The 16438-nt window shown below is 49.2% G+C and overlaps 3 protein-coding genes across 3 annotated transcripts in view; 2 read left to right on the top strand and 1 right to left on the bottom strand.

The window, feature by feature from the left end:
- Positions 1–2118, top strand: part of LOC144156175 (sushi, von Willebrand factor type A, EGF and pentraxin domain-containing protein 1-like) — a 112384-nt gene extending 110266 nt beyond the window's left edge. The window contains exon 35 of the mRNA XM_077688036.1: positions 1974–2118. Coding sequence (XP_077544162.1) covers positions 1974–1999 — 26 coding nt within the window. The 3' untranslated portion in view covers positions 2000–2118. The remainder of the gene's footprint in view (positions 1–1973) is intronic.
- On the bottom strand, positions 1807–4583 carry LOC144156177 (uncharacterized). The gene is made up of 2 exons (XM_077688038.1): positions 4149–4583; positions 1807–2831 (listed from the first exon to the last, which is right to left on the bottom strand). Exon 2 carries the CDS (start codon positions 2761–2763, stop codon positions 2116–2118), a length of 648 nt encoding a protein of 215 aa, XP_077544164.1. The 5' UTR covers positions 2764–2831; positions 4149–4583; the 3' UTR covers positions 1807–2115.
- An 89-nt stretch (positions 4584–4672) lies between these two features.
- LOC144156176 (uncharacterized) overlaps positions 4673–16438 on the top strand; it is a 28809-nt gene continuing 17043 nt past the window's right edge. The window contains exon 1 of the mRNA XM_077688037.1: positions 4673–4793. The gene's annotated coding sequence lies outside the window, so the exon portion shown is untranslated. The remainder of the gene's footprint in view (positions 4794–16438) is intronic.

The following is a 16438-nucleotide window of genomic DNA, read 5'->3' as shown; positions in this document are numbered from 1 at the left end:
GCATAGTGCGGCAATGTCGTTCGTTAATGGAGAAATGTAGCAGACCGGGAAACTAGCCCCATACGGCGCCCGGAACACGGTCATCCCAACTGAACGGGCATTCAAGTTGTGGGAAAAAAGACAGCTAAAAACCGCTGCAGTGGAAGCTTAATGAACGCGCAGATCTATAACAAAGCTCAGTTCAATTATGCACAGAGAGTTTAGTCACTGTGCTGTTTTCTAACGCGTAGACCACAGGGCATAAGCAGTGGAACAGACAAAGCAGCGTGAACAGATGAGGACGCAGTCAGCAAGTGGGCTTCCCCACGAGACGACTGTGCGCATTGCGCAAGGCACAGCACGAACCACGACCTCCACACTAACTATATAATCGCTGCCCGTCTGGGGAGGCAGGTTCCGCTGTGCAAGGTATAGGGACAGTGCGGTACAGTCGATTCTGCTAAGTTTTACTAGCTAGTCCAATGAAGTTTGGAAGTAAACCGTTAGGGCACAAAGTTATGTATTGCGACTTCGGTTAACTCGATTTTACACTTAACTTGGCCAAATATTAGGGTACGGACAGTGGGAAATCAACGAGAGTTCACTGTATATCGAAAATGTGCGTTTTAAAAGAAATCCCTTGGAGTAAAGTCGCACCAAATGCAAAAACAGTTTGTTTCCGTTTTTTTCGTTCTTCGGTCTATAGGTCAAGGGTGAGAACATAATGTATAGGAAACGTTAATGTAGGCGTGGCTAATTCGAGATCTGCAGTATAGGACCTCTGAGAGAGTATCAATGTAATTGAAACCATAATGAAGTAATCATGAAATATTTGGAATTTCATATTGATTTGTACACAATCGGAATCCAGGAGCGAAAACAAAGATAAAATAGCTCACCGGTGGCCGATTATTTTCTCGCATTGAGTATAGAGACTTGCGTGGCAAATTCATACGCGGTAGAAGAATATAAACAATATTCTTGGAAGCATTCGCGAGTTCCATACGAACCACATGTGAGATTCTAACGAAGGCATGTGATCACCGGGTGTGCATAAATATTATGATGTCGCTGTAAATATTTGAACGACTAATGAAGCGAGCCACTAAAACAGGTGAAAGAAAAAGGCGAGCTAACACATTTCACCGGATACCCGTGCAGCGTCGTACTCTCCCGTATCACTGTTTTCGATAAAAATAACTTTTTCACTCGGAACAAAATTCCATGCAACTACGATTTTCTGTGAACCGAGGTCCAGTTTCCGCATAAAAAATAAAACCATTCAAACCAGCGTCTAAGAAAGACGATGCTTTGAATCGGTTGCAGCTGGTATTCGCGCATGCTTCACTTTTTCTTCCGTTTTTTTTATTAACCGAAACAAACACTTTTAATCCGGTCCTAAAGTGTACTCTGCTTTCGTCTGTTCCCCTAAGCCTCGACAAAGTGGCGGCAAAAGCAAACATTTGTAGGCGCTCTCACCTCGCCCCATTACAGGCCGCATTTCACAGAATGCAATACCTTACAAGTGGGCTGTAAAAGTAAGCTGTCGGAGTATTTTTCTTTCTGCATAAGGCAGTTTCAGTGCACAGTGTACAAGTTCTCGATTGTTGTGAAACTCAACGGCGGCTGCCTGGACCGAGGCGGCTGATTCGTCCCACCCTCCCATGAACAATGAAGTTTCTATCTATCTATCTATCAACGAGGCGAATGGCAACACGCGCGAGCGTTCATCACGGAAGATGAACGCTCGAGCGAGGCGCCACGACATTCCTTGCCATATATAATGTACGCACGCAGTTTGCGCTTCAGAAAACGCTGAGGCGTAGGTAAACGAGAAGAGATATTTCATTTCACAACATTAACAACAACAACAGCAGCAGCGAGAAAACGCGGCCTACGAGAGCGAGGTAGGCTCGCTTAGCACGAGCGGGCGGGCGTGGATCGCGGTCCCTTGCAGGACGAGCGCTTCAGGCACGCATGCTCGGCGCGCGCAGGTCGCCAGTGCCAGCAGCCAGCGTAGCGTCCCCGGCGTCCTTCAACGGCAGCTGCGGTCGGGACCAGTCCCTGTCGCCTACCTTCTGCGCGGCGTGAACCAATAAAGGGCGGCCCGCTGTTGGTGGCGATGGCGCCAGAATCTCAGCCGATGTCGTCGTTCAGGGTGGACATGCTGTCGCTCTTGTAAGGGGGCGGCGGCTCGCCGCACAGGTTCGCGTAGGACGGCGGCCGGTCCGACGAGGTGTTTCCGTCGTCGTCCTCTTCCGAGGATGTCGGTGGCTCTGCCTGGGTTGACGCCTCGGACGACGAAGACGTGACCAGGAGCGGCGGGGTGTCCAGGGCGTGGTTTGCCGTCGAGAGCGGCGAGAGGCGGTGCGTGTCGAACATCCTGGGCGGCTGCTGCGGGAACTGGGCGTAATCCTCGAAGATGGTGAGCATGTCTCCCGCGTTGTCGGGACAGAAGTCGGTCTGCGTGGGCGGCACGACGCACACGAGCGTGCCGGCGGGCAGCAGGCGCACGTCCTGCGGCTCGACGAGCTGCGTGCCCGAGCGCAGCGTCACCACGCCCAGGATCTCGGCGAAGCGCGAACAGGCCACGCGGCGCTTGAGCGCGCGGCCCAGCAGCTTCAGCGCGATGCTGGCCAGGATGGTGGTGAACAGCGTCATGCCGCTGATGCAGAGGATGTCGCCGATGGCGTAGCTCCGGAACCGGCGCCTCAGCACGATGCCCGTGATTCCCGCCGCCAGGCTGACCAGGGCGCAGGCGAGCAGCCAGCGCGGCAGCTGCATGACCGCATGCCTGGCCGCCCGACACCCGTCGCCCGCCAGCACGTTTCTCTTCAAAAACGCCGCAGCCGCTGCAAAGCGTCGCCGCCGCAGTGTCACAAGCGCTTCCCGTCATCATCCGCGGCTTGCATGCATTCATAAACGCACAGCGCGCGCAAATCGATAGCACACACGCACCCTGTTCCTCCGGCTTCCCGCGGTCCGGTCACCCAGCGACGAACGCGCGTGTTCGCGCGTGTGCCAGCAGCGTGCCAATGACCCCCATCTTCTGTGGTTCCTCCGGCCGCGCCTTCCTCTTTCCTCCCTCTCATCCCTCTCCACGCGCGCCGCCTTCCCTCGGCGCCCCGCTTCCCGAGGTAAACAAGGACCTCCTGACACACTGCCCCACTCTCCCCGACCCAGATTCTGGCCAATGGCGGCGCGCGGACACCGCCCCCAAAGAACTCGGCTCCCGGAGCCACCTGGCGGCCACCGGTACAAACTCGGGATCGCGAGGAAGAGGGCGCTTTGCATGGCATTCGCCGAGCGCGCTCTTAAGAGGGCGCATCCCCCGCAAAACCGCGGAGAGTGCGAGGCTGTAGACGCGTAATGTAGTAGAAGCAGGCCGACTTTCCCCCGGCTACAAGATCTATTCAAGCGTTGATGCAAGGCAGACTGGAGGATAATTTTTTGGCTCTACACCTACGCCGGTAGCGCAAACAAAGCTGCAATAGAGTGCAGGGATATATTTTTTTTTTTTTCAGATATTACTTTTACGGGATTTTCTTTCTATCTCTGAAATAGAAAAAAATTACTTATTACATGCTTTTACTTATCATAAATATCAGACGGGAACCGAAATCAGAGACGCGGCTGTTTCTCACTCGCCAATTAATTATAGGGAACTTGCTAAATATATTTTAAAGGTAAAGCTGCCGAGACTTGACGCTTATTACTTGCGCTTCACAAGCGACTAAAGGGGAAGCTATTCGGTCTCTGCCTTTCTTTCCCAGGCCTGTGATTTATGTATACAATTGGCGTGTCATGGCATTACAGATCCTTCAATTCCGCGACTCCAAAAGTCTACTTTAAACGCAGCCTCTCGTTGCGACACGGTGATATACCTCGCTTATGCCGTGTGAAAAGTGCGCGGACAAAGATGCCGGAAACATCGTTGAAATGTCCATATCTGTATCAATGTACAACCCTTGAACTACATAAAGGCCTCTGGCGACGTGCAGGCGTGGGTGCCAACAATGCAATAAACACTGCGGCTGACCGGCGTGGTTTTAGTGAACGTCGCCCGGTAGCGAAGAGAAACTCCCCGAGAGCGCGCAGCCGACCGATATCTATGCGTAATTGGACGGTGTGGGCTAGGGTTGACAGGTAGCGCCGTGTAAGAGGCTCACCTCATCGTGGCCATGGCATTGCAGCCATGGCATCTCCTGGCGACACTGCGGAGCGTGCCGTTGCAAGCCCGACAGGTGCCGGGCCTGGGAAGCAGCGGGACATAGTGGGCCGGCCGGCCTGCGGACGCGCGGACCGGCCAGCGAGCGGCCGGTGGAGGCGAGGCAGCGCGTCCACCCGGCCGAGCACAACTGCTGCGCGCCCCGCGGGGCCCCCCAGAGAAGAAGCGTCCAGTCGACCGGGCAGCGCTCTGACCACCGCACTCATGCGCGCAGCCAGGCGCGCGGAAAGCCACGGGCTAGTCTGCCGCAGCCGGTCTACGTAACGTTGCTGGCTGAACCCGTTTTTCTGCGGCTTTCGCTCGACGGCCAAGCTTCCGTGGTGTTCAATTCCGTGACGCTCCACTGCCCACAGAGGGATGCGGCTATCCTGGCTATACCCGCGAAGAAGCCGAATGGGGATCGGCGGCGACAAGTACAATAAACGCAGGGAAAAGGCCTGCGGCGCCCTCTCGCGTAGTGGGCGCTTAGCTGCGCCCGTCGATCGATTGCTCTAGCGTGGATAGCGTGCAGCGTGAACCATGGCCGCCGCTGTGGTGCAGGCCGCGGGCAACACAGCTTCCGCCTGGACAGCGAAACAGGCCCATGGTAAGAGCCCTGAGATGTTAACGCAGAACATTTTGGACGCGCCTGTTACCCAGCCAAGGCCGCAGCCCGTGCACGTCCGGTAGGCCTCGCCTGGCCATGCACGGGAGGGCCGTGGGTGTGTGCAAAACCCGAATTTCGCTCGTTTTGGGACGGCCCAGCTGATGGTAAACCGGGAGTTCCTGCGCCTGCGAAGAACGGCGAGGGACGGCCGACTTTAAGAGGGAGGCGAAGGACGCGCCGTCACAAGTGCAACGTAGCCGGGCATGCATAAATTCGCATTTACACGGGAAGAGTTTACGATTCCGCATCTCTTCGTCCCCCTTTTTTTCCCCATTCGACGGGGGAAGAGAAAGCAGGGTGAAAATCATTGATCTCAGTCTTTTCGGGCATGTTCTGTAAGCAATGTTTAGTACATGTGTAGCGTTATACTCAGCCTACTGCTCCAGTGTTCGCAGTATGCCACGTTACTGTTTAAGCTTGGCTGCGTGCAAAATTGTCTCCACCGCGGATTCCCTAGCGTCCTTAGCTAATACGTCCGAGTTCCGAATGCGGTGCATCGCAACGTGCGCGTGGCATGGAATGAATGCTTATCTTTCACTTGGTTCTACGCGGAAGCGTGCAGCTGTCAGTGCCTCGCACACCGACTCAAGCACACGGACGCGTCGCGACAAAGTGCGTCGAAATTTGGAACTAGTTCGCCTGATCTCAGCTGTTTCATCGCTGCCTTCCGCGAGGTGGCGGAACAGGACCGCTGAAATGCTTTGAGCGAGAGGCCGTACGTTCCCGGCGCCGGCGTCCACCTTGTACTGCTTGTACAACTTATAACATGACATTGGCAGTGGCAACAAAGGGAGTTTCTCCTCAGTGCACGTCATTTGTACAGAGAAGTTGTCTCGCGCCAGATTCTCGCCAAAATTGTGTGCGTCCATTGGGTCGCGTCGACAAAGAATCCCACGCACTCGCTCCAGAGGTGGTGTAAAATATCTTGGGGAAAAAATACACTAGAATTGGCCGCTAGGACCGCTGTAAATTACACCGAGATTTGTTTACTTCCCACAAACAGTTAATTCACAGTGAAGTAGTAAACTTTACAAAATTCCCGTCTGCGGAGGGAGAATGGTTACAGAAAACGGCTCTGACTCTTGTTTTATCGGAACTATCCCCCCGGACCAAATTTATATGGGAAATAATTCAGAATTGTTTACAAGGAAAATATGTGTGTGTGTGTGTGACTTTATCCGATTAATGTAGGAAGTCACGATACATACCCAATACACCAATACAGCTGTGTTGGGCTTCCATCTTCACAGCAGTGGACGGGCTGTAATTTTTTTTTTAACCACCTTTAATGCATCGCCTATATTATTTTCAGCTATAAGTTTCGAAGAGTTAGTTCTGGAGCTGTGTCGTTGTCTATATATATATATATATATATATATATATATATATATATATATATATATATATATATATATATATATACATATATAAAGAGCTGGGGTGGACGGAACAAAAACCAGCCTCGTGCTACGTGGCAGCAAGGTTTGGAAAACTTATCAGGAGCGCAACCTCAGCCTCTTCGCATCGCTCGCAACCTCGCACGACGTCAGCCTCGCACGACTTCAGCCTCATCAACGAGCTGAAGTTGAGGGTGAAATCAGTGGCTGCCACTTGATACATCTGAGTAAATCAGAAAGTTTGACTGCAAGCTCAGCCAACGAGCTAGATGCGTGTTCACGTAGACTTTGGAGCTGGGATTAAGCGCACTTTTCAGCGGGGACACTTTCCTCTCCTATCGTGATTTTTATTGTTCCCTACCAAATCACACGAATCTTTCGAGCACTCTCAAAGCACCCTTGAATATGTTTCACCACAACTGGCTGGAATGGACTGCCATCGAACGAGCGGCGTAGGTCAGTCATGGGCAGCTACTGCTTGACTCAAGAAAAGAGGCTCTACACGGCCGCATTACGCAATGCAAACATCGTGCTTTGCGCAGGGTTATGTCGCAGCCCAGACCACATTTTTTTTACTCGAATCATTTGTCTCTATTCGTTCGTAATTCATCAACTTTGCTCATTTCGACGCAGCGACTGGCCGCACCCGCGCACCGTGGCAAATCAGAGTAAGGAAAGTGTTCCCGCTCTAAATCTGCGGCTAAGATTCACCCACGGTATTTTTTAAACGTGAAGCGTCCCCGAATGCCGTGAACGGATTTATACATTCTTTAGAGGAGCGACTTATCGGGTTTCACATCGAAAGTATAATTCGTGGTTAATGATTTCAAACCTCTAAAATACTGAGCAAAATGCACAAAATGCTTCTCCACGGGAGGTATCGAGTGCGTACAGAACTGTCGCCATCTGAACTATTTTGTCATGGTACATTTAGCAGGTTACTTGTAAATATTTATAGTGTACACATATTTCCTCATTTTAATTTCCAGAAAAGACTGAATGCTGCCTTAGGCTGGAAGCTACGTAAGAGCTTAATGAGGCCCAGAAGGTCACAACATTGCGCTGTTATATCGTAAGGTCCTGATATCTTAAGGTCCTTCTCACACGCCATGAAGTGCATTACGCATTCAATAAAGGTGCTTCCAGAAATCTTCACTAATCCTCTTGCTTCGCGCTGAGCGACCCGGTGCTGATAAATCTCGCTTCGTTGTAGCATTCCTGGAAAGTTACTCCTGTATATGGGTTTCAAGTTTTGCTGTTACCTTTCATACTTCGGGGGGGAGGGAGGATGGGGAGGTGGCTTTGGAGGGAGTTAAAGACGCTGTTTCTACCGTTTGAAATGTATTCTCGGTTGGCGAACAAATGAACTGTTTCTTATGCACCGCGATCGGTAGCGAATAGTATGATAGTTGTAGCAGTCTCTTATGCACCGCGATCGGTAGCGAATAGTAGGATGATTTTTAGTTAGTTTTATTGATTGATTTTGGAGTAACGCGCCGAAGCTACACCTGGGGTATGAGGCACGCCGTGGTGAAGGGCTCCGGATTAATTTCGGCCACCTGGGGATCTTTAAACTGCGCCGAAATCTTGACACACGGGCGTTTTCGCTGCTCGCCTCCATCAGAGAAGCAGCTACCGGGGCCGGGATGGAACCCGCGTCCTTGGGCTTAGCGGCACAACGCCATAGGCACTGAGCCACCGATGCGGGTAGTTTGGTTCCTTGCAAAAATAATGCTCTCGTCTCATGCAAAAAAGCAAACACAAAAACATGGCATGCCCCTCCCCCCTTTCTGCCCTGACTTCCCATTTTTTTAAATAATTGATAGAGATTTTCATTTCATGGCACATTTGTCAAAACTGCTCCATTATTTAGCGCATCGACCTTGTTCTCGCAATCGATCTATCGCGCTTTGACGCGTTCGAGGCGTCGACGCTGATTCATTGCCGTTGCGTCTGCACAAAGCATGACAACGTCTGGTTAACGCAGGGTAGTGAAATCCCCGCCCAATAAATATTCGTGCCGGGCTGGCTATTTTTCAGCAGCATGTCCTCGTTAAAACCTTATAGCTGGACCCGAAATAGCCATCTCTATAACAAGTACAGAGAGCCACATGGCTGTTTGTAGGGGGTATACGTGTTGATTATTTTTCTCCATTTTTTTTTCATTTTTGTTACCCTACAGGCCCTTGCGGGCATTACATGGGGGGGGGGGGACAACAAAATCACACGCTACACTTGAGCGTCAAGAAAAAATACAGGTGCTAAATATCTGCTTAGATTGAATTTAAACAAAACGGTACAATGGAACAGAAAACTCCGTGTGCAAAATACAGTGCAGTTGAGAATGTGGGGTACCTTAAGTGGCCGTATGGAAGTTTGACATCGGTTCGCAGCCAAGCACCAACTGGTGGATGACACTTTTGCGTAGATGCCGCACAACGCTCCATCCTGTGGTGAGTACATTGTAGCGTGAAGATGAAGGTTCCTCGTGGTCGCCAAACTAAATCCCGGTTCGGACGAAACTTCACGCGCACACGCACGCGCACGCACGTACGCACATGCACACACAAGAAAACTTTAAAAATCCAATGTGCGGAGTGCCCGCCTCAAAGCTCTCAATAAAGTCTTCAGTTAATATTGCCTCGAAAATGATTAAATTTCAAAATTCTAGACTTTGACTTGAAACATCGCAAACATCTCAGGTTCGATAGAAATCACGCTGGATTATTTTGTATTATTATTTTTAGTACTACAAGCATTACCAGGCTTACTATTAGATATTTTTTTTATTTGCAGGGGTCTGGCATCTCCTTTCCGCCGGAAGCACAGAATCATGGCCCAGTGTTGATTTCACCCCTCACCTCAGCGAGGTCAATATTGGCCGCTGCAAATCTTGTAATATACTGCGCTCCAATATACTGCGGCAGTGTCTACAGAGTCGCCGCAGCAGTACTGAAGCACTGAAGGACCAGGGAATAGAGGAGACTTACACAAGACCTTTGTAAACAAATATCAGGAAATTGTGTGCAGGATAATCTTTCACAAGAACAGTGAAACACTTCCTATAAGGGAGGACCTGAGACAGGGGAGAAACGATACACTAAAATTGTTTACAGCACTCAGTGCTCTAAACTATTTTAGAGATATACAGAGAGACAGTGTCTGGAAAGGGTATTCAGAAAGCTTCACTTGTAACGTCTGGACTATGGATAAATGAAGAATATTCGGTCCACTTTACATTTGCGGATGACATGTGCAGTGAGTTTAAACGCCAGCAAAAATGCTTTTTCACCTGCATTCAGAAAGCTTCGTCGTAGGGTTAATGATCAAGACTAATAAATCGAAAGTAACCCTAAACTGGAATGCAGGAAGCACCCCTCCAGCTTAAGAAATGATATGCTTGAAGAATTTTGCGATTACAACTACCTTGTACAGGTTGCCAGTACTTATCCTAACCACGAAAAGGAATTCCGGCACATACTCCGTATTTCCTAGGGTACACTCGACGAGCACTCTCAGATTCAGTGCGGCATACTTCTGTCGTGTCACTAAAAGGAATGGTATACAGCAAATGCGTACTGCCGGTCACCACATGGAGCGGAAACTTTGGGCTTTACTAAACGCCTGGAAAGAAGACGGAGGTCAGGCGAAGGAGCCATGTAATGAGGAATAGCGATAAAGCTTAAGGACGGGAAACGAGCGTCGAATAGCAGGGAGCAAACTCTGGTGGAAGATATCGTGGTAAAAATAAAGAGACAGGGGATTGGGGTTGAGCATGTAATGCGAATTGACAACCAGTGCACCACCAGGGTAACAGAGTAGCTACCGAGCGACGGGACTAGAATGGGGGTCGGCCGTTAACTCGATGGAAGGACGAAGTAGAAATGGTGCACCCCTCCGTCTAACGACGGCGATGGTTGAACGCGAAGCTTTCTCGTGAGGGATTCCTCGGTTGATACGGAAACTTAAAGCAGTCTTCATCTGTGAAAGAGTGCATTTGAGGCAGAGTACACTCTACAGGTGGAAGTCGGCTTTCCTGTAGGGGATTTTGAAGTACACTACAGACTGCATCAGTGAGACATAGACAGCTTCGCTTTGCAATGTCGGGGGCAAAGAATTAACTCCGGCAGCGCAGGTCAGAAGCAATTGGAGGGGTTTTCGTTATGCAGTGGACTTATATAATTACATGGGAACACCCCCGTGTTGATTTTGTTGACACCTGTTTTTGTAAAAATACATCAATTACGGATGACGACTGGGCAGCTGCTCTTATGGGTGCATCGTTTACCTTTACGAGACTGTATATTAACAACAAGACAGATTATGAGCGCCACGAAATTATTTTTCAACATGTTAGTATGGAAGTCTCAGCCGCAGATAGAAGTGAAGCGTTTTTTACTGGCGAATTCGGAAATTAATGCCTACCCGCCGCGGTGGCTCAGTGGCTAAGGCGTTGCGCTGCTGAGCACGAGGTCGCGGGTTCGATTCCCGGCCGCGGCGGTCGCTTTTCTGATGGAGGCGAAAAGCAAAAACGCCCGTGTGTACGAGATTTCGGCGCACGTTAAAGATCCCCAGGTGGTCTAAATTAATCCGGAGCCCTCCACTACGGCGCGCCTCATCGCCTGCGTTGCGTCGGCGCGTAAAACCCTACAATCATCATCATCATCAGAAATTAATGCCTACTTCTCAAGAAAGCTTGTCACCAATCCATTTAGAGGCCCGTAACAGACAGTTATAATAGTGTTATCTACTTTTAAAGACGGGATTTTGTATTTAATAATTGTAGCTCGTAAATAGTTTTTATTTTTGAAATGACGCAACAGCTGTCCCCCGCGGTTATTCGATCAGATTAGTTTATTTCGGGTAAATAAATGATTGTGATGAGTGTGTTGAACGATGGTAAGCGAAAAATATTTGTCACATCAATAGGTCATTTTTCTGTAAAAAATACTGCGACGAATGACTGCTTGATTTTTTATTATAAACTAGATAAATATACGATTTCTTATTTAGAACTTCTTGGATGTTTAAGAGGAAATATTTGAAATATTGAGTGGGACTGAGCCTTCCTTTCCTGCATGCTTTTGAAAAACGTAGTAGAGGAGGAGGAGGTGGAGGAGGTGGAGGAAGAGGAGGTGTTATGATGGATCGGGAGGGGTGGGCGAAGGTGACGCGGCATTATCTGGCAAGAGTGGTAGATATCGTATAATTTTTTGGCGTCATTTGCAGTAACGCTCGCAGATACGTGACCAGTTTTTCCTTTTAAAGACGATAGTCTTTCTTAGGCTACTTAAACGCAGAAAGTTTGGTCTGTCTGTGTGCCCATCTGTCTGTCTGGGACTCGATTCAGCCACGCGGCCAAAGTGAAACAAAATCTGCGCAATAGTCTTATATATCCACAGCCAAATCTAAACGTCTTAAGTCCAGTGTCAACGTTCATACTTGTCAACATTATTGAAGAACGAGACATTGCACAAATATAAGGCAGAAAATCAATAAATAAGTGATATTTACAGTGTTCCTTTATAAAAAAAAAATTAGGGATGCTTGATTTTTGAGAATTGAAATACTACATTCACTACAAAAAAAAGTTCACACCGTCGCCGGCTGTCTCCCGCTCCACTATAGCTTCTGGCCGCATTTTAAGAAATCAAGCGGCAACAGTTACGAAAGGTTTCACTAGATATGTTCCACGTTCTGCTTGGAACGCACGAGGAGTAGGGCAACCTGGTTCTATAAACGTTGAAATAGGGATCCTCGATTCACGCGCGTCTTCGCCGTACGGCAGCGCTGGTATCGAGGAATCCGGCCTGGAGCAGTGGAACGCGGTAAATTTAAATTAGCTTGAGCAAGCCTCTAGGGTGTTTATTTTGGGAGGAGCGCGCCGGAAGAGGAACAGCATGAGAGGTGAGCGGGAAAGCAAAGGGAGGCATTTACATGGCAAATGCGACGAAATACTGTCGTCTTGGTAAAAATGTGCACCGGAAGAAGCAGATACGCGGCCAATTTTTTTTTTTTTTTTTGATGTGAGACGGCGAACAGCTAGTTCTACGTGCACGTGACAGTTCTACATTCGCCGCAGGCACGATGAGTATATTCAGTTCGGTGAGTTCGCCTTTTCCGTTCGCTTGATTTCAAGGCATTTTTTTAAATCGTGTTGTCGACCCGAAAAAATTACGGTTCGATGGCGGTTCGAGTTCGAGTCAATTCATGTCGTTCCGGTTCAGTTCCGGTTCGAGTAAGTCCAAGGCCGAACCGGTTCGCGAACCGGTTCGGAAGCTTGAACCGGTTCGTGAACCTGTTCGATGAGTTGAATTACCAGCACAGTATGAAAAAATTTATAGTAGTTTAAAGCGAGAACAACAAGAAATTACTAACAATTATTCCAAAATAGTGCTTTTTTTCTCATAACAATGGCGCAATTTCAAAGACAACTGAAGAAATTGGGACATATATTAGGGGAAACAGGCGAAGCAGGGGCGATTCATTAGCCACTTCCTCGATAAGCCCTTGTGTTGTCCCAGGGACTGGTTTGCGGCGTTTTCACGAGAATTGGGACAGGTGTGTTTCGTCACTATTTTTTTATTTTGGCGAAAATTTTAAATATAGCTCATTTTCGCGCATGAAATTGCATATGAAATTCGTCTGCAGGAAACTTTTCCTAAAAAAAACGAAACTAGATCGGGTCACAGTCGCGTTGGACGAATAGCATGAAATTCGAAGGTTCTACCATTACAAAAGACAAACTATTGCAGCTATCGCCACAGATTCTTTTTTCTGCCGAGACTTTCAATACGTTTAAATTATATAGCGTATTTTTCTGGCTTGCGGGATAAGTTTTTTTTTCTAATAAATGTTACAAACATGATTTTCGAAAATTGCCGAAATGTCGGGTCGAGTTCTTTGCTTCTAAACAAGCTGAGAGGTACACTTTCTTTAAAGCGAAGCTATATTGTCCTCACTGATGCCGTTGTAGGCCAATACACCCTGCAGGAAAGCCAACTTTCTCTGAAGATGATGATGAATGATCATGGTTGAAGTGAAAGAAAAAAAACGCTTCCCGTAGCCAGAATCAAACCTGTGTCCCTGGCGTTATGAAGTCGACGTGTATCTGATTGCTCCACTTCGACATGCTCGAAGCGAACGCCAAGCAGCAGGTACCGATTCGCGCCGTATACCACAAACTCAAAGGTTAGGCCTGCGGAGTACACAACAGAGAGTTGCTGTGGGTATCCTTGGAAAGTGGTGCGTACGTCCAAAGTAGTGGTGCTCAGAAAGGGGGGTGCGTTTGTTTTGCGCAAGTGTTGTCATGGATCGTTTCCAACTAAACCGGCTCGCGGTGTTGCTCCAGAGTAGCGCATACTCGATGTGTGATATTGGCCAGCCAAAGAATCCATCACGAGAAAGCTTCGCGTTCAACCATCGTCCTCGTTAGACCCAGGGGGTGCATGATTTTAGCAAAATTCACCCATCAATTTCTATGCGTGCCAATTTTAGGTTATTTAGAAAAAAATATGGTTGAATCTTCGAAATGCGGCGCATTACAGGTACGTGAAGCACTTACTCTAAATTGAAAACCAATGTAGAAAAATGCCTTTCTGGTTTTTTTTTCTAACTTTCACAAATCAAAGCAACGTTCTTTATCACAAGCTTCAAAAGCATGCTGCGTAATTTTGTGTAGTTGAGTGGCTTCATGAAATATGACCCTCCATATCCTACATTCCATCCATAAACCCCCTTACCTCTACATTCTCTGGACCCCGGGACATGAGTCTCTGGAGGGGAATGAGGCGGCTCATGCTGCCGCCCACGCGGATATCTACCGGGCGTTCCCCTCCAACACTCCAGCGTCACCGTCGGAAGCACACCATTCTGTACCTCAAAAATTCAAAGACATCCTCTAACACTACCGCCTCGAACGCCGCATCTTTCCCCCACTCCAAGACAAGTTGACTAAGGAAGAAGGTGCACCTACCGCCGCCTTCAAACCAACACCTACCCGCATGGCACCCTCCTCCACGTCATCCACCCCACCTCCTACTCCGCCACCTGCAAGTACTGTCCCCAACCATGTACTGTCGGGAGCAAAAGTCTGGATTCCACGCGAGCGGCGGCCGAAATGCATTGCAGCGCCACCCTGCGAAAGCTCGCCTGCTGTCGAGACACCGGCTGTAGGGCCTATCTTAACTGCACGCATGTTCGTTTGCTCGCACGAGTCTGATACGCTTTTTGTTCACGGAAAGACCGAATGGTGTCGCTTCGGCCGTGTCTAGCATTTACGACTGGGCAATTCCGTCGGCGTGTAGCATTTGCGATACGGTCTCAGTGAGTGGCAGTAAGCGGCCACTGATGCGTTGAACGGGTAGTTTTTCGTCACTCTTTATCAGCGTTGCACATCGAAAGTAGTTGCTATCTGCGACTGCACCGCAAAACAATAGTCTCAAACTGGTTTAAGGAAGCGTGTCGCTTCGCGACTGCTTTTATCGAATGAATGCTTTTCAACTGAGAAATTATCGTAGGCATTTTTTCGTTCTGGTCGCAACGTAGGAAAACTGAAGCTTGAAAGAAAAGAATTTTAGTGGGCGCATCAAGTGGAACAGAAAAACTGTGTGGCTTTCATTCCGGTGTCTCCTAGTTAAAAAAAGAGAGCGCACAGGGGTCGTAGGTTATTTATTTAAACAAAAATAAAAAAAACAAAAAAAAGAAGTAGTAACAAAAAAAGAAAAGCACACTGCTGAGCGCAACGCGCCCACAGATAGCAGCTCATGCTGTAGTGATCGCAAGTTGCGCCCCTGATTGTGACCACTTTCAAAAGGCGCGCTACATGGACAGCCGAAGCGACACCGTTCGGTCTTTCCGTGAGAAAAGAAACCGTATCAGACTCGTGTGGGCGAACGAACATGCGTGCAGTTAAGATAGGCCCTACAGCCGGTGTCTCGCAGCAGGCGAGCTTTCGCAGGGTGGCGCTGCAATGCATTTCGGCCGCCGCTCGCGTGGAATCCAGACTTTTGCTCCCGACAGTACACTCTACCATATGATTTGGGCGTGCTCCCACACACCATCCCTCCCCCCTATTCCCTCCCCCAACCATGAGCAGTGGGGATGCATGCTAGCCAGCCCGGACCCCGGTGATCAATTTCGGCTGGTTGAAAGGTCCCGCCTGGCAGCGACCGCCCAGGGACTTCTGGACTGAGAAGACCCCACATTGCCACCACTCCTTAAATAATATATAAATAAAGTTTATTCCTCCTCCTCCAAGTGATAGGTCTTCTATTTTTGTTTTCCCGCGCAAACACAGTTGTGAAAAAATATAAGCGTGTTTGATGGTCGCGTTTGATGGCCGATGGCCTGTGCTATGAGAAAGGAGAGATCAAACTTTATTTAAAGTGGCCCCTATGCAGGCTGCCGAAAATGGGGTTCTGGTGGGCCTGGAATGCGTCCAGGCGGGGATTCCGCCGGTGTCAGGGCCCCGCACATGGGCAATGTGCCGGGCGAGACAAGACCAAAGGATGGGGCGAAGATCAGGCGGAGGAGCGGCCCAGCTTTCCCTTGAGTATGGAATGTGGGATGGTAAAAGGTGTGGATGAAGAAAGTGGGGTGATCGCCTGGCGCGAGGACAAGTCCAGTAAGTGTGTTTAACGTCGGGATAGGCGCCACACACCTGACAGTGGGGCGTGCCATCTCGGGTCATTATATAGTGAAGAATTAGGTCACAAGGGAGGGAGAGAGTCTGAGCCTGGCGGATGTAAGTAAGTTCGCGGCATGTGAGGTCAGAAGTGGGAGGAGGAAGATTGCGGCGAGAACTGCGAAGATCCTTCAGCAGTTGCCTCCGAGCCTTGCGATGAGCGGCGCGTTCTTCCTTAGGGCTGTAGTCTTGGGGCCAGGGTTGAGGGTCGCTCGGGTTTCGATTTGCACGAGCAAGGGCATGAGCCCTTTCATTCCCTACAATTCCCTGGTGTCCGGGTACCCATTCTAGAAATACGTGCAGGTGACTCTGGGCTGCCATGTAGCATGTCAGCTCGTGATGAATGTGCGCAGGTAAGGAGTTAGTTGCGAATTCTCTGAGGGCACATTGACTATCCATGCGGATGGTAATTTGGTCAGTTTAATGGGTTTGCAGCATGATCGAATCGGCAATGGCTTAAATTTCAGCCACTGTAGAAGAAGGTAAATTGCAGTGTTGACGGA

Source organism: Haemaphysalis longicornis, unplaced genomic scaffold (assembly GCF_048455015.1).
Source record: "Haemaphysalis longicornis isolate Haplotype H1 unplaced genomic scaffold, Haemaphysalis longicornis Haplotype H1 scaffold_1, whole genome shotgun sequence".
Classification (NCBI taxonomy): Eukaryota; Metazoa; Arthropoda; class Arachnida; order Ixodida; family Ixodidae; genus Haemaphysalis; species Haemaphysalis longicornis.
The sequence above is the reverse complement of the archived record's forward strand: the minus strand, read 5'-3'. Positions and strand labels throughout refer to the sequence as shown.

Excerpts from the sequence above, each read along its gene's own strand:
- LOC144156177 (XM_077688038.1), bottom strand. The coding sequence starts at position 2,763 with ATGCAGCTGCCGCGCTGGCTGCTCGCCTGCGCCCTGGTCAGCCTGGCG.